This window comes from Helicoverpa zea, chromosome 23 (assembly GCF_022581195.2).
Source record: "Helicoverpa zea isolate HzStark_Cry1AcR chromosome 23, ilHelZeax1.1, whole genome shotgun sequence".
Taxonomy (NCBI): Eukaryota; Metazoa; Arthropoda; class Insecta; order Lepidoptera; family Noctuidae; genus Helicoverpa; species Helicoverpa zea.
This window is the reverse complement of record NC_061474.1, coordinates 7,437,438-7,458,037: the sequence shown is the minus strand read 5'-3', so window position 1 is coordinate 7,458,037 and position 20,600 is coordinate 7,437,438. Positions and strand designations below refer to the sequence as shown.

At 35.2% G+C, this 20,600-nt stretch overlaps 2 protein-coding genes across 4 annotated transcripts; one reads left to right on the top strand and one right to left on the bottom strand.

The window, feature by feature from the left end:
* The first annotated feature begins 489 nt into the window (after nucleotides 1-489).
* On the top strand, nucleotides 490-4,484 carry LOC124642018 (peroxiredoxin-2-like). The gene is made up of 7 exons (XM_047180313.1): nucleotides 490-602; nucleotides 683-731; nucleotides 1,207-1,348; nucleotides 1,687-1,822; nucleotides 2,397-2,499; nucleotides 2,759-2,887; nucleotides 4,165-4,484. The coding sequence occupies exons 1-7, from the start codon at nucleotides 570-572 to the stop codon at nucleotides 4,254-4,256; spliced, it is 684 nt and encodes a 227-aa protein (XP_047036269.1). The 5' UTR covers nucleotides 490-569; the 3' UTR covers nucleotides 4,257-4,484.
* Nucleotides 4,485-6,104: 1,620 nt separating this feature from the next.
* LOC124641876 (cytochrome P450 4c3-like) lies at nucleotides 6,105-20,236 on the bottom strand. 3 transcript variants are annotated; one of them, XM_047180127.1, is made up of 11 exons: nucleotides 19,979-20,236; nucleotides 19,382-19,453; nucleotides 10,597-10,686; nucleotides 10,358-10,468; nucleotides 9,847-10,032; nucleotides 9,372-9,568; nucleotides 9,020-9,071; nucleotides 8,566-8,755; nucleotides 8,095-8,243; nucleotides 7,435-7,611; nucleotides 6,105-7,167 (listed from the first exon to the last, which is right to left on the bottom strand). In XM_047180127.1, exons 2-11 carry the CDS (start codon nucleotides 19,410-19,412, stop codon nucleotides 7,013-7,015), a joined length of 1,338 nt encoding a protein of 445 aa, XP_047036083.1. In that variant the 5' UTR covers nucleotides 19,413-19,453; nucleotides 19,979-20,236; the 3' UTR covers nucleotides 6,105-7,012. The 3 variants fall into 3 exon arrangements, with proteins under 3 accessions (XP_047036083.1, XP_047036082.1, XP_047036084.1); XM_047180126.1 differs by lacking the exon at nucleotides 19,382-19,453; XM_047180128.1 differs by lacking the exons at nucleotides 19,382-19,453; nucleotides 19,979-20,236 and adding an exon at nucleotides 19,120-19,179.
* Between the last annotated feature and the right edge of the window lie 364 nt (nucleotides 20,237-20,600).

The window sequence follows — 20,600 nt, the reverse complement described above, 5'->3', positions numbered from 1 at the left end:
TTGAGCTATAAAAAAATAAACATTCAGCATAAAACAATTTATTTCTGAACTGACGACTGAATGTACATGACAAGTTATAACAAAACCTGTCAAGAGCATATCGGGCCAAGCTCAGTGTAAGGTTCCGTAGTTTCTCGTCGGTCACATTAACTTGAGAGGATTACATTGCTGCAGTCCCAAAAAACACTTACTTTAATAATTTTCTTGACGAATCCATGGATTGGTACTGTTTCCGTACAAAAAAAACTCATTACTTAAATAAAAATTGTCTTTATCAATGTAAATGACAATGGACTGGAATGTCGCGTCGGACGCGGACGGCGCGCCGACGACAACGGACATATTGGGAAAGTATAAGGGTTCCTGGTTGATTACGGAACCCTAAAAAGACAGCTGGCCTGTCATGACAGACAATATTATGTCACTGTCATTTCCAATCTAATTCATTTGACAAAAGCGATACGATTCCGTTCTAACCGGAAAGAAAAGAAAATACTAGAATATTATCACTGGTTTTAGATATAGAAAATCTAGTATTTCCCTGAATTTGATTTCTGTATCAGTAAAACATGTCGTTCCTAGTAAAAACTTTGGCTCGCAGGGTAAGTTCTTGTGATGATAAAAGTATCCAGAAAAAGCTGTCTAATGATGACCTCTAACATTTTTTTTTCTAATTCCAAAGGTCTTTGCCCCAGCTATATCTTCGGCGAAGGTCTTGAACTTTTCTACTAGTAAGTTTTTTTTTGTTTTTGTAATTTGTTTGTTACATAACCTACAAAATAGCGATAAGTTTTTATTACAATGAGTTTTAAGCAAAATATAAACTTTACATTTCTTAGTTTATATCCCCTTTATTAATAACATGGAATAAAGTTATTCCAAGTTTAAATCTATTAAAATATATGGTTATTTCTGGTGTAACTTTGATCCATGCGCCCCTAAGACAACCCACTGACCCTAATAAGGCCTGACGGAATAGAGAATGCACCTGTGTCTGTACAAATTCTTGTGCTCTATAATAAGGCCTGGTGCTACTGGCTGATTTCTCTATATGAGTACAGCCACCGTAGGTGACAGCCGGCTAGGATTCTGTGATTATTTTTGTAGACATTGGGTTACACTTCCCTGCTTTCATTCCCCACAACTTTCATCAAACAGTCTCATATAAGTTACCTTTTGTCATTAATCATTTAATATTATTTCCAGCCAGTGCAGCATTTGTACCAAAGGTCCAGCAACCCGCACCTCACTTCGAAGCTACTGCAGTAGTTAATGGTGAATTCAACAGGCTGAAACTATCAGACTACAATGGAAAATATGTTGTTCTGCTCTTCTACCCATTAGATTTGTAAGTATTTTGTTTAAGAAGTTGAAAAAAAACAAAAAAAAACTCTGTTTTTTTAAAAAAAATATCTGTAAAAGAAAGAGGTAAAATGGTAGGCCATAGAATTATTTTAAACTATTAAGAAAAATTTTAATTATCTACCTTTCAAATTTTTTTTTTTTATTAAATAGGCATGTAGCTCTTTCGCAACAAAGTTAAGAGAGTTACAATATGAATAAATAATTCACAAAAATAGTTTACTAACATATTAATTCCTCATTTCTTAGTTGGTTGCCATTGTAAAACTTCTTGTATTCAATCGTTTTGGAAAAATATATAATATATTTTTTTACTTTTTCCAGCACATTTGTCTGCCCCACCGAGCTGATAGCCTTCAGTGACAGAGCTAAAGAGTTTGAGAGCATTGACTGCCAAGTCATTGGTGTGTCTACTGACTCTGAATTCAGCCATCTTGCATGGACCAACACTCCTAGGAAGGTATGTTGTATTTATTTAAGATGTATTATGAACCGTAAATTGTAGTCCTTTTAATATTATAAATGCGAATTTTTTTTTAATGAATGTTTGTTATTCTTTCACACATAAAGACTGGATGGATTTTGATGAAACTTGTTAGTAATATGTAAAGCTTATACAATGCTTTACTTAAGAATTAAAAAAATATATATCATAGCCAAAAACATTGCCAATCCATTCTTAATGTAATATAGTTTTTTGTGATTAATCACACATTACCTTAATAGTTACTTGATAACAACTGAATATGATCTTGTCTTGGTATTGTGGAGGTATGAGAGCAGAGAGTAAAGCTCATCATACCTCGCACTAAAGGGAGGATCCTCCGACCGGACAGGTGATATTGTCCGGTGGGCTACTGCCCGACAGTTGTTGTCGGGGTGATCTATGCGTATTAATGTGCGCGCGAACACTGCATGTGCGATGCAGGATTCTTGTTTGAGAGTTGCGTCGGCGACTGTGTAGATGGCGGTGTTAACAGTTGTAGTGCCGCTACAGTATATTATTATAACACATAATAATTCCTGCATTAAAGGATGGTGGTCTTGGCAAGATAGAAATCCCTCTTCTTTCTGACTACCAGAAGACAATTTCACGAGACTACAATGTTCTCCTAGACGCCGGCTTTGCGCTACGAGGTAATTATTTTGTATCTTGAATTTTTACATTTAAACTAATACATAAAAAATTGTTCGTTTCTATCACAAACAAATGCTCCGAAAGTACATAACCCATTTTTGAAAAATCTTCCAGTGTTAGGTACACAAATCCCTAGTTATATACACTGAGAAACTAACTAGTATAAGTAAACCACATGAAAAATTTAATAATAGAGCATAGTGACATTGTTTTTATCAGTAATTTAGTTTATTAAAACATTTGTATTTGATTTTTCAGGTCTCTTTGTCATTGATAGGAACGGCGTTCTAAAGCACATGTCGGTCAATGACCTGCCCGTCGGCAGATCAGTTGACGAAACCCTAAGGCTTGTGAAAGCCTTCCAGTTTGCTGACAAACATGGTGAAGGTATGCAAAAAGCATTGAGAACAAAATTACTAGAGGAGATGTCATAACGCAAAATCTCTTAAGAAAGTAGCCTCGCCAAAATGCGGGTGTTCGGGGGTCGAGGAACGTTACTAGCTTCGCCCTCATACGATTTCTTTGGAACCCGCCCATTTTTTGTAATACCAACATTTTTTTTAGATGTTATAAAACCCGAACGCTTCGTTTGTTAACTCGTAACTCATAGTTTGGTCATGCTAACACATAAATAAATAACCAAGTCTTTGTGCTAACAGTACGTTTTTGACCTAGAAGAAGGGCACCTGACCTACCTGCATTCTGCCATCTCTGTTCGACGTCCGTAATACGAATAGAGCGCTGCGACGTTTCACTTCAAAAGAAATCGACTATTTATTATTTTTATACTATAAATGCGATAGTGAGTTTTGAAAGAAAAGCCCATGTCGTATGCGTGAACGAGTTTCCTCGAGATACGTTGAATCGTGAGAAACAGCCTGTTTTCTATATTAATATAATAAAGAGGAAACAGTTTTTATCCTAAAGGCGCCCAAACTACTGAACCGAATTCATAAATTCTTTTACTATTGAAAAGTTCCACTATCCCTGAGTATATTTATACATAGGCTATATTTTATCCCGGTACGAGCGAGAAGTAATTCTGCTGGGACGCGGGTGAAACAGCTAGTTTTTAATATTACAGGTTATTCAGATAAATATGTTGAAGAATTTTAGCACAATAAGCTTGGGGCTTAAAAGTTAATAAGCACTATTTTAAACTGCTCTACCCGCTCAAAGTACCTATGAACTGGTTCAAATCCAGGCAAGTATGAATGTAACACTTTCAGTTTTCAGGCATTATTATATTTTAGATAGGATAGGTTTGCCAATGTTAGCCTAATATACTTCGTGTCAAATAGCTTTGCCGTGTGAATCACAGACGCCTCGTTCTTACGTTTTAACTGAAGTGACTTTTAGCCAATTTCGGAACGGCAAAGATATTTGACAAGAACTGTAATATTGAAATTATTTTTTTTCTGTGCTTATGAGATGACTAGCTATACCCCGCGGCTCCGCCCACGTCCCGCGGGAACAACTTCCCGTACCCAGATAAACAATAACCTATTTAGCTCTCTGGCTATAGGCTATATCGTACTAAATTTCATTCAAACGAGTTCAGTAGTTTTGGCGTTAGACAGACAGAATTACTTATGCATTTTAATATTAGGAATTTTTAATATTAGTTAAGATATATTTTTTAATTTATTTGTTTTGTTTTTCAGTGTGCCCAGCCAATTGGAACCCAGAAACAAATTCGGCCACAATTATCCCCAATCCTCAAGGAAGCAAGCAATACTTCCAGAAGGCCAACTAAATACTTCTTTATAGGATTTTGATCCTTATGGCATTTAAGTTTAAGAGTAATTTCGCATACTCGTAGGACTAGTATCAGAAACGTCAAAATGGTGGTTTTGTATGGTATGATGGCGATTTGAGTTTTGTTTTAAGAAAGTTCTGGAAATGATTGTCTATGTTTATTTTTTTCTCAGTTGATATTTGTTTTGTATTATCTTTCTGTCATTAAATGTGTTCTGTTGAGAAATGTGTGTTTTATTTTTTGTGTAATAAATAATAATTCAACAAATTGAACTCTTTGCTTTGTAAACCTCGAGCATCATTGATATCGAATTCACGCAGTTTCCACCTCTATGTGCAAGTCATAAGGTTTGCTGTCTGAGCATATCAAAATCGCAACCTATTACCTAATATAATTGCGGATGGTTTTTTTTCCAAGTCATACTTAATCTTAAAAAAAAAACAAAGTCAGTAAGGATTTCTTTACAGCTAAACAAGTGAAACTGCTGCTTGCTGTACGGTTAATCTGGCATTGCATTTGTTGCTATATAAAAGGCTGCACCTCCACGACAGAGAGGACGCTTTGACAGTGATTTTCTGACCGACTTGTTGCAGGACGTGTCTTGCGCTATTTCTATCAGGGTGTTATATTTTTCTCCTACAAAAAATCGGTCACCGATTAGTATCGGGCGTGGGCGGTCAGCCTAATGCAAAAACCACGTGACGCATCACTCGACTGATTTTATTACTCCTCAAGTATCTTCAACCACAAAACCTTAATTATTTTTACAACTGTATGTTTCTACTTACAATAGCAATGTTTATAAATGGCTGTCATTCATTTTCAATGGATACTTATGTCGGAATTATCTACTTACGGTGTCAAGTAGGCACTTCTACCTTTATGGTTTATTATGAACTGAGTTGAACAAACAATGGCAAGCTTAACATAATTTTATTTAGGTTAAGAACTTGTCGACTAACTTTGCGGTTCCGAAAATGTATGTAGTGTAATATAGAAGGCTGATATGATGATGTACCTAATAAGGTTAGTCGCTCTATGCTACTTACTAACAGAGTCATGAAAATTTGAATACCTAAGTAGGTACCTATTCCAGCACATTACTTTGGGTAGTTTAGATTTTATTTACGGAGCTGTTATCCAAGGGTGAAAAAGTTATTCTGGCTTTAATAGGTACTTAAGTAAGAGTCTGACACTCCCTCACGCTGAACCGCACAGCGGGAGCACCTCATTTACGTAATAATTTCCTACCAAAAAAAAGTTTGTTATAACACATATTACTAGGTAATAGAAAGGTAGCTATCTCCCTACATATAAGGCGACGAAAACACACAAGCTAGTTTTTAATGATTTTGTTATTCTCCGGTTTAAAGGCGGAAACACACTTAAGTGTCGTGTCGTGGCGTGACGCACCAGAAGAAGCATATCGGTTTCACACTTCATCACATTATGTGTGTTCCTTAGTTAATTGATTAAAGCGTGAACGCGTTAAATTGTATTTTATTTATACGTAGGTAATTGTTATTATTTATTAGGTAATCAAAATTACCTACAAAGTTGGTTAACAGTGGTATTTGTATAATTAAAATTAATAATTGCAAGACAAGTTCCTCTTTTGGTTTAGTGTAGCAAAGCGCGACTTCTGAGCGCTCTGGGTTCATCGATGCCTGTTTGTAGACCAAATCGCTAAGTAGGTAAGAAATTTTCACTAAGCAGCCGGGAGTCTGGAAGTTGGTATCTTGTTAATATTTTTAAGTTTAAAAAATAACTGGAATTACAAAAAAAGTAAGTAGGTCTAGGTAGGTACCGGATAGCAATATTTTAAAGAATTAAAGAAAAAAACAGTTTATATTTAAATAATTTATTTATCTACTATTAAAATCAGTCGTATGCATTTTATAGCTATTTAATTTAGGTAATTAATAATTTAATTCCTCTGACAGCTAATCGTTATCGAAGAAAATATTGTCATAAAACATCCTATCACTTAAGTTTTCGAATTACTTAAGTGTAGTTAGGTATTTTTTATTGATACCTTGTACTTTCTTTCCAATTTACCAACTTTAAATGTCCTAACAATATAAAGGTCAAATCCCACCGAATGTTACTTACCTACTCTAGCTCTAGGTTTACTCGCTCTAGCATGTTCGCAAGCAATTTGTATCACATAAGTATGTAAAGAAATGCGTGCAATTTTTTCTAAAAGTCTGCAAAATGGCAACATCTTTTTGCACGAACATACATTACTCGATTCGACCAGTTAAGGGCGAGTTGCCCCTTTTAACTATAAAGATAACCAAACCATACAGCCGTATACTTGCCGCCTATTGGTCAAATCAGTCATTGGACAACTGAAAATAGTTCGATTATCGTTATACTTTAAATTATGCAACCCTATGTAAATGTCGTGCGTCATAACAAAATTTATATTTTTACCGCAAAGGTCATCTTTAAATCACAGAAAAACAAATAAGCCAGACATTCTACCATACATAACATTTCGATACCTAATACATATTTTATTAAAATAATTAACATAATTAAATTAGAGAGCTAAACTAGTCTAAACTTAATTTTACGCAACTGAAGCGTTTGGTATTTTCTCGAAAGCGCTAATCTTAGGAACTACCTACTCGAACGATTTAAAAATTATTTCAGTGTTAGATAGCTGACTTATTGAGGAAGGCAAATTTTTATATGGGCGCTCGGAGTGGCTCCTTTAATAAAAGCCAGTGTTTTCAATTAAATCAATTTCAAACTCGTTCTTCTAAAGTAATTTCATAACCCGATACGGGTTTTAGTAAGAAGTCAAATCTTAGTTTGAGATTGCTGTCATCAGCTGTCACTTTGTATCTCCTCAGGAAATGTACTAACGTTGCTTTCATTGATATCATGGCGTAGGTTTTACCTGTAGACAGAAAAACATTGTCATGATTATTAATTGATAGGTATTTCGCAAAAGGTTTTTAAGGCAAGATTCTATGGTGAATGTAACAAACATTGGTCTGGTCTACTTTAGCAAACATAGGTACCTATTTGTGTACATGTACATATTCTGCGAAATTGCAACCTTTGTGCGCGAGTAAATTCTTGCAATGCACTCACGAACAATTTGGTGGAATTCCGAAATAGATTGCAAATTGCTCATCCAAGAAGTTATTCAATAGGTTCTTACCTAAGCAGGATCGTTTTCCCAAGCTGAAGCCAACAAAAGCACTAGGGTTTGCTGGCATACTGGGGTCCAGCCATCTCTCTGGCCTAAACTTGTCAGCATCCTTCCCCCACACGGGGTCTCGGTGGGCCCCAAATAGAAGAATCACGCACTCACTCCCGGCCCGCATCGTATAGTTTTCTAGACAGAAAAAAGTCATAAATTAAATATAGATAGCTTGGAACGGACCTTGTGGCTAAATTGACTGTAACTTTGGGCAATCAGAAATTAACGCTTTCAGTGGCTGGTCCGTGGGTCACCATCTTGTAATGAGGAGTTACTCCATGTTTCGGTAGACCCATTAAATTGGGGCCCGGGTCGGGATTCAAATGACAGCAGGCATACCAACATAGTTGGGAAAAGGCTAGACAGATGATACAAAATGTTGACACCTGCATATTATGTAAATGTGTAAGAGAGTAACTGTGTGACAACACATATATTATGTAAACGCATGTGAGAGAGTGCTGATCATCACTATGCTTATGAAGGTACGAGAAAGGCAGCCATTAGAGACGAGTGGCGGCGTGTTGTGAAGCTTGCTACTAACATCTCAAGTGATTACCACAACCACTCTGTCAAGAGTGATAACGACAAAAAAGAAGAATAAGAGAGTGAACTTACTAAGTCTGACGTCTTTGTCCACACTCCTCAAAGTCACAGGTCCTGTAGTGAAGATTCTCAGCCCCTCCTTGATAACTGCCTCTGTGTAAACTAGCTTCTGAAGATCTTCCTTCTCCACGTCTCGATCCGTCGTGAAGATTTCTTTGATTCTATGGAAAAAGATTTAATACGTAAAGGTTAGAATACAAATGCTGAGAAATGATAAAGATGGCCGATCTTTGATTGTAAATAAACTCAAACCCAAGTGTATTTAAAGAACCAACTCGTGAGCTTATCAGCAACCATTTTTAAAGCATTAAACTGCTGCCTGTAGGTCTTCTGAGTTCTGAATCAAATGAAAGAAGCTATCTATACCTAACTATTGAACAAAAGCATAAGATCTTCTAAGAACAATACTATAACAAAAATACAAACTAATGAATTGATAACCTATTCGGGCCTACTCCTTTTATGTAGATAAAGGGAACTTACTCTTGATATATCCTATCCTGAACTTCAGGATGTGTGCCCAACAGTATCATGATGTAACTAAGCAAACTCGATGACGTGTCGAAACCGGTGACGATAGCAGTATCCACCTCTTCTCTGATCTCCTTGTCAGTTAACGCGTTATCTTCTGATAACTCCAGAAGAAGATCCAAGAAGGGCTTGTATTTTGTGTCTGTAGAAGGAATAAGAAGTATTTTAAGATCGGACCGATTTTTTGTAGCACGTTTTGACTAGGATTTTCCGACCGGCTGTTTGGATTATTGCTATCTGTGTGTTCTATTTTTTTTTACAAAAAGTCGACCAGCGATTTATTGGCCACCTGTAGGTAAATTTGGCGGGCAGCCTTTAAGTTTGAAAAGTGCAGGTGACTTTTTAGTTTATGGTAGGTAGGTACTGACGGAATAGTAAAAAGTACAAAATTATTGTCGATAATAACCTGAGGTATAAGATTCGCCATTGTTACGCAATGTTTTCTTTCTTTGTATTACCTGAAAATGAAATAAGATAATTATTGTTATTGAAATAGAACTAAAGGGTTCTCGTGATACTCGTTTACTAAAGAACAGGACTCTGTACCCTAATAAATGGTAGAGTATCAGTAGAGAGAGAGAGTAAATTGTATATAGGTATAGAAATTCTATCTGCTTATACTTTCTCAACTGTCGGGTTCAGTTGCAGCAGAGTTACCAGTGTTTTACATGGAGCGTCTGTCTATCTGACCTCCTCAACCCTGTTAAAATAGAAACCCAAAACCTTTTGGTAAGACTACTTTTGCAATAGGTACTTACCATATTAGACATATCATTGACAATTTTCACAAACTTATCATGACGCCTCTTATGACCGAGCAACATAAATACCAGGTCACTTTGCAGCCAAAACTTTTGGAACCTCTGCGTCACGATACTCAGAATCTCATCAACAGCTTTCATATATTTCTGGATGAAATGCTTGTCTTCGAAACCAGTTATACCAAAGGCAGTTACTAGAACAAAAATAACCGAATTAGCTACTCAATTTACATCTTAATGATCGTATCAAGATCGGTTGTAAAATAACAGTTCAGTAGACACTACCCGTCGTACCACAAAGGCTTTTAAACGTCTGTTGCACACTTGTCTAAAAAAATACAGATTATGACGTTAAAATAAAGTCACTTTGCAGCCAGACTTTTTTTTTGACAAGTGTTCAACAGATGGTCAAGTTTTTGTAGTGAGGCTCTACTTGTTTATTTGTATCAAATTATAATATTCACAAACTTACAGCAAAATGTCTCCAAGGCATTGTTTCTCAGGTACTCGATATGATCAAAGGGTCCTTTTCCAATTTCAACTTTTATTTTGTCCACCAATTTTCGGGACTGGCTGTTGAATACCTCTAGAAAGCTTAACATTACAGGCAGACTGAATGAAGGAGTCAGCAATTTTCGATGACGCTTCCATACCTCACCTGGACGAGATAATTTTGCTGTTAGAAGTTCCCTTGTCTACTTAAATTGAACAAAACTCGTCGAAAAAAGGTTTTGAGTGCCAATTAAATAAGTTGCAAAACCGGTAGCAATTAACAAGAATTTTATCTTGTCGGAAAGGGAGCAATATTATGTAGTGTTAGAAGATTTTTTTTTTGGTTCCAAAAAGGTGATAATTTGCGCCATTAACATTTTATTTTATTTTTTATTGGCTTCGTGCCGTAGTTTTATGGTCACTTAGGACAAAAGAAGTGTAGTATTAAACTACAAAATCTCCAATCTGTTCTTGTATTCTATTACACTAACCTGAGGATGTTATTAATCCCTCTCCGAGCCAGGGTTTGGCATAATCGTAAGCGAAGTGTTTCTGAAGGCATGCGTTTGCGGCTGTGAGAGCGTCTTCAGGGTCGGTTATAACTACAACAAAAAAAAACTTCTTTCATAAATATTATTATTATATTATCTGCACACTCAATACCACCAACCAAATGTTGTTACTCTAAAATAATGAATAAAATCTGCCATGAAATGATAAAGGTACTTACGATAGTACACCCTCTTTCCAAATATACAAGTGATGACTCCGCCCTGTTTCATAGCTTCTGCAGCAAATAGTTTTACCGTCCGCCATAGACCTAAGGCAAAACGATAAAGTTTCAATGAAATGGCAAAAACAAATGCCACATTCTAACGTAAATAAGGATTTAAATGTTCGCAAGGAAAACGCATGGTTGTCGACGGAAGCTTGAAGCTGCGACCAATAATACCTTTTTTTAACGACGTCTAAAATCAACAAATGACCCCTCCCGCTGTGGGTAAGCAGCGGTGATGAAGTGTCAGATTCTTACTGACCAAAAACCGTCGTGTTGGAACGCGCCCTGGTGGACCAGGGCCGCAGTAACTCTTTCGAACAATCCCTCAGCCAAGACCAATAATATCTTCTGCGATATAAAGGTTACTAGACTTAACGATTATGATACCTACTGGCTGCATAATAATGTTCCACAAAAGATTTTTGATTGAATAGATTAACAGTAAGAGCAAGAACGCAGTTATTTAACTGATGATAGTAAAATACCCTATCTGGAAAGCTCACCACCAGACGTTAACCTCATTAAGAGTAGTATGGTAGGTATTATATCACTTATGAAATATCTTAAGGGCAAACGAATTATAAAATATGGCCATTTTATCCAAAGAAAGAAACAATACTCTTTCGAGTCAACCACCCGCAAAGTTAAACCATATCATAAATACCATATTTAAACTTTTACGGGTTTCATAACCATAACGGGCTTTTTGTGATCTACAAAGATATAAATATGTACAAAAGTTGACTTGCACGTCGTAATGCATTGTTACTTAAACTTAAGTTCAATAACTTATGCACTTATTCTGCGATTTCAAGGAGAACCGGCATAATACGTAATACATTCATGGACATTTTGACAGGCTTTAATAAATCCAGATACGAGTGCCAGAAAGAGACAATGCTTATCGTTTTGTTGAACAATTAAAAAAATATTATACTCAGTAAAATTAGTAATTTTAATATTCACATTATTCATCATTCTACGACCTCGAAACTGTATTCGTATTGGAAATTCCGAATTCTGTTTTCGCATTTCAAATCGATTTCAATAAGCATGAAGTTAAGCAATTGCAGTTGGGAGACTTTTCTGTGGAGTACTTGATTATCTAGCTAGGTAGGAGGTCAGCCTTAGAAGCCGGGTGCACAGACATACAAACAGACCCAAAGGGATTTGAGAACCATAATACACATCAAAAGATAATATGTAGGTAAGTACTTTAACTAGGTTTCTTTCCAGTTCTGAAGCTATATAAAATTGCATATCAGCTTTTATGCTCTTTTTTGCATACACGGGCTAGATAGCCTATTCTTTGGGTTTTACCTATTAGGGGGATACTTATTTAAGAGATAAAATCTGCATTTCATACCAGTTATTTCTAGAGTTAATAAAAATGCGCTAACACAACGCAAAAGATACATTTGCAACTACCAGACCTAGACGCTAGAATTAAATCTGTGATCGAATGTTACTTATCTTGATTTGATGGTATATCTTTAGTTCTAAACTTAATTGAGCTTTTATAAAATTTCAGTGACTATAATGTCAAATGAAAAGGGTAGAACGGGATGATACTTCTAAGACTTCACTTGTATCTCGCGAGAATAGTGATAGGCAGAGTTGAAATTTGCACTGAAAACTGGAATAAAATGAACATTTTAGGGGCTCCCATGTAATAAGCGAGGTGTAAGAAACTTTCGTCCGACGGGCCGGTTTCTTCAGTTTTCTATTGATCATCAGCCTGGCCTTTTTCCAACTAGGTATGTCGGGGTCGGCTTCCAGTCTTTTCAGTGTTTTACATACAGCGACGGTCTATTTGACCTCTAAAACCCTAGATCCCTTGGCAAGACTCGTGGACTCGTCAGACTTTCTGGCTTCTGAATACCCGTAACGGCTGCTAAAGACATTGACATACCAGCCCACCCAAATGGGACCCACTAGTTTGTTATACTTTCCGAAACACGGAAGAATTCGCTATGATTAAATGGCACCCATGTGGATGGGTGCCACGGACCGACCGCACTAAGCGGTTGTGATTTAGCTACGATTCTTTTAATAGATTAGGTACATAAAGATGATCTTTGGTTGCTTTAATGAATATAAAATAGCTTTCTAATTTACTTTTCATTAAAAAGTATATAAGTCCTACATACCAATACCATCGCCGATCAGAAGATGAGTATGTCCAATGAGGGGCAAAAATCCCGGGTAAAATGGAGGCAATTTATGTTTTCCATTTTTCATGAAAATTAACCACGTCCAAACCACATACAAAATAACTAAAATACTGAACAATATTAATCCTAACATTTTGAAGTCTTAACACACGGAATTTTGGATGCGTATTGACTGAGATGAGGGCACGTTTACATTTATAATAATATTTATATAGAAAACCGTATAGCCTTCAGCTATGTATTGATACGAGAATCTGTCCGTCTGTGTTAACGGGAAAGCGTTTTTGGTTCGGTTTTGTAAAGTGGAGGGAGTGTCTGACTTTCTGTTCCTTCTTGCTTTTAGTGTACCAGGGCCGCGGTAACTCTTTCGGACAATCCTGCAACCCGGTAGGGCAAGAACTGCCTTGAGAACTTGAGAGGTTGGTACTAAAATGTATATGTAAAAGGAAATAGTTATTTGTTATACAAGAGTGCAAAGTTGCTTTTTAACCGCGGGCTCAATTTTGATGACCGAGCAAGCGAAGGATTCTAAAATTGTAACACGAGCGTAGCGAGTGTTTCAATAATTAGAATTCTGAGCGATAGCGAGGGAATCAAAAGAGCACAAGGTGAAAAATCTTTGCACTCGAGTGCAACACCTAACTTTTCATCCCACCTCATCGAGGAAATTTCTAAATGCAAAAAAACAAAATGGCGCGCACATATGAGTATCAAATTAAAAAGAAGTACCTATTAAAGTTCATTTATTTGAAAACTCAATTTAAAAATGAAACGAAATTAAAAATCGATGTAAAAACAATAATAAAAAATACTTAATTAATTGAATAATTATTTTAAGTAGTATTTTATTTGTTTAATATGTATTTGTTTGAAAAGTCTTATCAAGATTGTCACAAATGGAGTATTGCACACGATGTTCTAAATTCAAATCACTTTGCCGCTCTAGAGGATAAAAACGGCTTTTGCGCTCAGATATCAAAGGGTAAAACTACTCTTTCCGAGATGGTGGGATGAAAAATAAATTATTTTAATTATTAAATATTGCTAGAAGAGTATGGGACGAGAAAACATGCTGCTCCGCACCCAAATAAAATTGGGATAAGGGTAGTAGGATCATAATTAAATATTACTATACTTCGGCCGTTCAGAGAATGCGTTCCTGACACCTATCAGTTAGTCACGACTAGTGATGGGCACAACATAACACTGAGTTCGTTACCGTTCCTTCAAAATGAACCGCCGCATTATTTTAAGATTATTTTCGTTTTAAATTGGCGGAATCATTTGTTTTATATTTTAGTTATTTAAGTGGAAACCAAAAAAAGGTAATATTCATATAATAAAATTGTTTTATTTATTCTTTGTTACAAGTACATTGAATTGAATGTGCGAACAGAATATTAATCAGACTCCGATTTGCTTGAGGAGGTGGTGTCTTCATCATCATCTTCGCCTACATGTATAATTATATTATTATCAATAACAGAATCAATCCTGATATCTCGGTCTAACAAAAGCCGGGTAATCAAATAAAAACAGATCGAAAACACTTGAAAAACGTGGTCTATGCGCACGAAACGACAACGGACGACTGTTTTAGCGTCACAAAATGGCGGCCCATAACGCCATTTGGGGTTACCATTTTTAATCTAAGTATAAAAATGCGGTTTGGTCATAGTTTTATTTTTATATTTCATAAAAGTTATAATTAAGTCTTATAGTCCATTATTTTCCAATTCTTAAAAAGAAAATCAAAACGTATTATTTTATATTATAACTGTATAAGAACAGATTACGATACTTGCCTGTTATTTTTAGCACAGCACTACAAAATATAAACCGCTGACATAACCTTGTAATAGCGCAGTATAGATTTAGAAAAATATTGTTTACCAAGTTATTTGACACTCAGTTTGGCACAAAATTATAACATTCATTGATTATTGATATAATAATGTTGTTTTAATGCTCCTCAATTGTTAAAACGGTAAACAACCAGCAAAAATATTTTTATCGTAACTGCAACGCCATTGCAAAGTTACGTCGTCAGTTCAATCGCGACGTGTCAGGAACGCATTCTCTGAATGGCCGAACTATAGCTAGGAACTTTTGATCCGGATGCGTGAAGTAATTCCTTCGAATCACCGCTAAAACCGCGGGCAGAAGCTAGCTACAAACAATAAACCAGATTATTCATCTCATTAATTGATCAAAACAATTCAATTAAGATATTTGTTGACGTAACTTTTTCATAGATATTATGGATGTTACCGTGAAATTGTAATATTTAAATTAATTCTACAAAAAATTGTTTTGTTCGATTTGCGACAAATTCTAGAAAAATAAACGGTCAAAAAACGGACTTTTGTACCTGCCAGTAGTTCCGGAATTATGAAAAAATAGTTGTTTTCCCGCCGTTTCACCCGCGTCCCGAAAATAAACTACGTATGTACCTAAGTATGTACTTGTTTGTACTCGAAAGGCTTCATTCCTGCTCAATCTATTTGAAAATACTTTTACTGTGGGGCTACATTAACTATTCCCGGGTGACATAGGCTATATTTTATTCGGATACGGAAAGAAGTTCCCTCTGAACGCAGGTGAAACCGCGAGAAACTGCTAGTAAGTACTATATCATATAGTAAAATCGAAGTCTGTCAGGCATGAAGGCATTTAAAAAAATATTTTTCACAACATTTGCAATTCATGAAACATGACATAAAAAGTCAATTCTTTTTTGGGTAGCAATAATATTTTTGAAAAAAATACAATGGAAGTAGGTACTGAATTTAGTCAAACAAAAATAATAAAAAGTCTTTAAGTTCAATTCATGATCTCCATTAAACTTGTTGTACCTACTGGGCTTACAACATACTTTTCGAATTTTTTATGTATTGCATCGAGTGCACCTTGGATCATTTAACCAACCGGAGATGCCTTAATCTGTCGTGCCTTCCACTGAGACTCAGAGTTCTCCATCGTTTTAGGCTCACTCACACTACCGTTTAATACATTGGCAATGCATGACAGATATTTATTTGTAGTATGTGACCAAAAACGAATACGTCAGGGGCCGGTATGTTTCAAGCGCAAAGTCAAAAACAAAACCCGCAATATCAAAGTTGAGGAGAGGAGAAATTTTCATGAAAATTTCACTCACTCTGACGTATTTCAGTTTTGGCTGAAATAAAAACACTCGATTGCCAATGTATCTGCTATTTTACATAGATCCATGGACCCCTCGCTCGAAAATTAACTGGCTTTTTCACCAAGCTCATGGCGGCTCCGGTTGTTCTCAGTCTTGAACCAAATTTTTAAATGCGGTTGGGTCACACAGGTTCATTAATTTTATTGACCTCCGTTCATCATTGACTGTAAAAGTTCAGAATTTATTTCTTCAGTACCTACAGATTATAAATTTGAATATGATGTTGCATTAAAAAAATATTCAGTGCAAATTGTTGGCAATGTGTTCAATAATTTTTTGTTATAATTTTTGTTAATGTTGGTATGTTGGTTGGTATGTGTTTGTAAATGTTGGTATTGATTTACCTATAAAAACAACTTTCGACTGATAAATTCTGTAAAATGTATGTAAATATAATCATTTAAAATCCACAGCTAAGATCAGTTTGAATCATATACATATTTGAGTTTATATAGCAAGCAATTTAACGGGCCTTCCGAAATACCGATTTACTCGTCATGACAAGAGGGGCTTTTATTTAAAAGTTCCCAATATTCTGTCATCAGTTGATTTGCTTCCTACAGATAAAATATTGAGATTGGGCTCTTAATACAAACCATATCAAATTCTCAAATTCCTATCTCTAGGTAGCAAAATAACGATGGATCGAATATTGAGAATGGCCGTTTTCCACGTGCTCTTCTTAGTATTAGACACGGTTTTAGAAATAGGTACAAAAATAATAAGTATAAAGTGCACGTGTACTCAAAATTAAAAATACCCTTTACCCATTCACTAAAATTGTGCTTTAACAAGCTGAAAATAAGGTTCATTTTCCCTTGGCCTGAAAACCTTCTTTCCTGGTTTCTACTATCCAAAAGTATAAAGACATCGGAAGAGGTCAAAATCATTAAACACAACTATTAAACGCTAAGTTAATTTTTTAATTTATTTTATGTTCATTCAAAAAAAAAAAAAAAAAATTTCAATTCATTAAAAAAAGTCGTGGTGGCCTAGTGGGCAAAGAACCAACCTCTCGAGTATGAGGGCGCGGGTTCGAATCCAGGTCAGGCAAGTACCAATGCAACTTTTCTAAGTTTGTATGTACTTTCTAAGTATATCTTAGACACCAATGGCTGATAAAAAGGTGAAGGAAAACATCTTGAGGAAACCTGGACTATATAGTCTGAAATCACCAACCCGCATTGAGCAAGCGTGGTGTTTAATGCTCAATCCTTCTCCGTGAGAGAGGAGGCCTGTGCCCAGCAGTGGGACGATAAAAAGGCTGTAACTTATGTTCATTGGCATTTTATCTTTACCAATATCACACGGTATCTATTAGGTATATAATTAAAATTTTATAATACTAGTTTAAACGTCATTAGATGGACAAACACATGGTCGTTATTCACTCACGCAAATAAAACTCAAGCGATTTTGATGAAACCTTAGGATATGGCTGAACCACTGGACTTTTTTCAGTGTTATGGCTGATTTACATTGAGTCAGTAACTGACGTCAGTCCACTGACAAGTCAGTGCTGACCCGGCACTGCCATCGTGTAAATTGATTTGAAGTCAGTACAGTACTACTGACGAAACACTGACACTACACTGACTTCGTGTAAATAGCACGCGTCAGTTTTCGGCGCCTACACTGACGTCAGTTACTGACTCAATGTAAATCAGCCTTTAGATAGGAACGCTATAGTAGTCAGTACATTTTCCGGGTGCGCGGATTAGTTTCCAAGGACCCAGGGCACACCGCCAGTGAAAGCTAACGTGTAAAAACAATGAAAATAATTAAATAGTGGTCTATAAAAGCCTTAATAAATAGATTTAGCTATAGATTTGTTTCATTTATTTCGAAATGAAGGATAAAATATATCAGGTTGTAAAGATCAAGTGTATTTTTACAACAGGGAACAGGCATTTTGATAAAATCAATGACGTTTTGTACCATTCATTTCTAAAGTTGAAATTAACCTTAACGGTTGCTGTATTTCCGTGATTCCAAAAATCCAAGAAAAATCCAAGGTAATAAAATGGAGTACATTTTATTACCTTGGATTTTTCAAAAGCTCATTGGAAGAACACCACAAAACATCAAAGACCATAAAAGGTATATCATCATCTGCCTAGCCTTTTCCCAACTATGTTGGGGTCGGTTTACAGTCTAACTGGATGCACCTGACCTCAACCAAGATAAGGATAAGTGTGCAACCCAACACTAGCTACAAGTGGTTGTCAGACTTACTGGCTTCTGACTAACCGTAACGACAGCCAAAGATGTTCAAATAACAAAGACTATATAAAAAAAAAAAAACAAATTAAATACTTAACAACTTTAAAAGCAATTATCGTGGAAATTCCAATGGCTTACCTTACAGTGTTAAATGTTACATTTAACAGTTGTCTAAAAAAATCCGAATACATAACATAATTCTGACGGAGTAAAAAAACAATTGTCAAAGTCTATAATTAATGACCGACATTCTTTTGTTCGTAAAACAAAATCTACAATTATCTCTAATTATTTTTCGTAGAAAAAAATTGTGAATGGAAACGATTTTTTACTCGGTATTCTGTTTTTTTCTCTCTTTTATACTTTATTTTTGTAAACATGTATAATATGTATATTTTTTATTTATATTTGTTGCTCCATACTGCCATCTACACAGTTTATCCGTTAAGGTTACTAAACGAGTTTCATTGATCATAACCTTTAGGTAATTTAGCTTGGTATGTGAATAGCAAATGATTCATTACACTGTTCATAGATGGCGCTTTGAATAATCTGGAATTTATTGATTGGCTTTTGGATTATCTGTGATGTCAAAGTAAAAACGTTTATTGAAGTAGGTTATTAGATTAGCACTTTTCGATGTCAAAATTACAAAAATAATAGCACCCCCAAAACGTCCTCCTTTCACCACTTCCTAGCATTATGTGCATTCGATGCTCAGATGTGAATAATATCTAAGATAGGATAGTTTTTTACAGGGGAAATAAAATAAAACTTAAGTAACAATTACCGCCGGGACCGCGAAAATAAAGTGAACTAGGTCTTTTAAAATGAACTAGGTAGTCTACGAGATAAAGTTATTTCGATTACATCTTTTTAAGCGTCTGTTATGATTCAGTTACCTTGCTTCTTGCTTTGTTTTGCTTATCCAAACCCAAGTAACCTAAGTAAAAAAGTAGTTTAAGTTATCGAATGTTGGATAGATAGATAGATAAAACATTTATTCAGACAAACAAAAAGACACCACAAAGATACACAATAAGAAAAATAAAACAAAACAAGAAGTGGGTAGAAAGAGAAACATGAAATATGAAATACAATCAGAGATTAACGGCGCGCTGCAGTGTTTTACGTTTGCACCGAATGGGAGTCCAACTCAGCATGTGTCAGGTAGAATACCTGACGCTGGTATTCTGCTGGATCCCTAAAAATGATACAGTACTTTTTTTAAAATAAATTAAAAATTAAAATTAAACCCGTAAGAAAAAATATAGGGCAAAGTTAAGTGAGCATAAGTTAAGTTACTCTCAATATAACGTCTCTGGTTAGACATATAGTTAGGTCAATATATTCCCTCCCGAAATTCAGATTTTAAAGATCTCAAGTGAAATTCTTAAGAAAAATATAAAAAAAGACAATCGGCGTTAGACCTAAAAAACTTACATCCTTTCTTCTACTAGTATCATTATTTAATTGTGTGAATACAGGTAATTATACTTTTTATCCTATGATGTTCTTATTAAATACCTAGATTACATAAGTAATTATTGTCTAGGCAGCTCTATTTAATTATTTCCAGTACCTTTCTATAATTGTTCATAACTATTACAAACTAATTTCCCTTTTGTTTTAAGTTTAATAGTTTAGTGATTTAAATGGCACGTGTAAAATAAATATACCTACCTATGTTAAATATAATATAGTTATTTCTTAAAATAAAAATACTCACATTTGAACACTGCTGATTCCTGTGAGATAACAGATAGTTTGCGGTCATGCATGACCAAATTCCTATGACCATGCACCAAACAAAAATAAATACAAGCAAAGCCATAGTATTAGCTTAATATTCGTTTGAACAACACAAAGAAATTTCCTCTCGAATAATGGCTAAAAATGTTTTATCTTCTGCGCAGCAAAGGACAAAAAAAAAGAAAAACTAGATTCTAAACTAAATCTTATTCTTCAAGTATTAAACAGAATTCTAGATCAGATTTATTAGAATACTCTATTTATATAGGTACCCTTAAAGTTCACTTAATTAATAGTAAGATATGAACGGGTAATTATACCTAAGCAATTTTTGCTCTAGACTGTGGACATGTAGGCTAGATAATTATTAATTACCACGCTTTATTTTTCGTTCTTGGTTCCGTTGATATACTATCTATTTTTTCTTAGTGGCTCGAAGGACCCCCACAGAAAGCAAGATGCATGGGACAAAAGGCAACTAATCAACAAATCTTAGGTGGATTTAGGAGAATTTCACCTCTGTGGAATATATAAATCAGATGGTTAAATAAAAACTTTATTTTATTACTACTTGTCGTTTTCCCACGGTTTCACCCGCG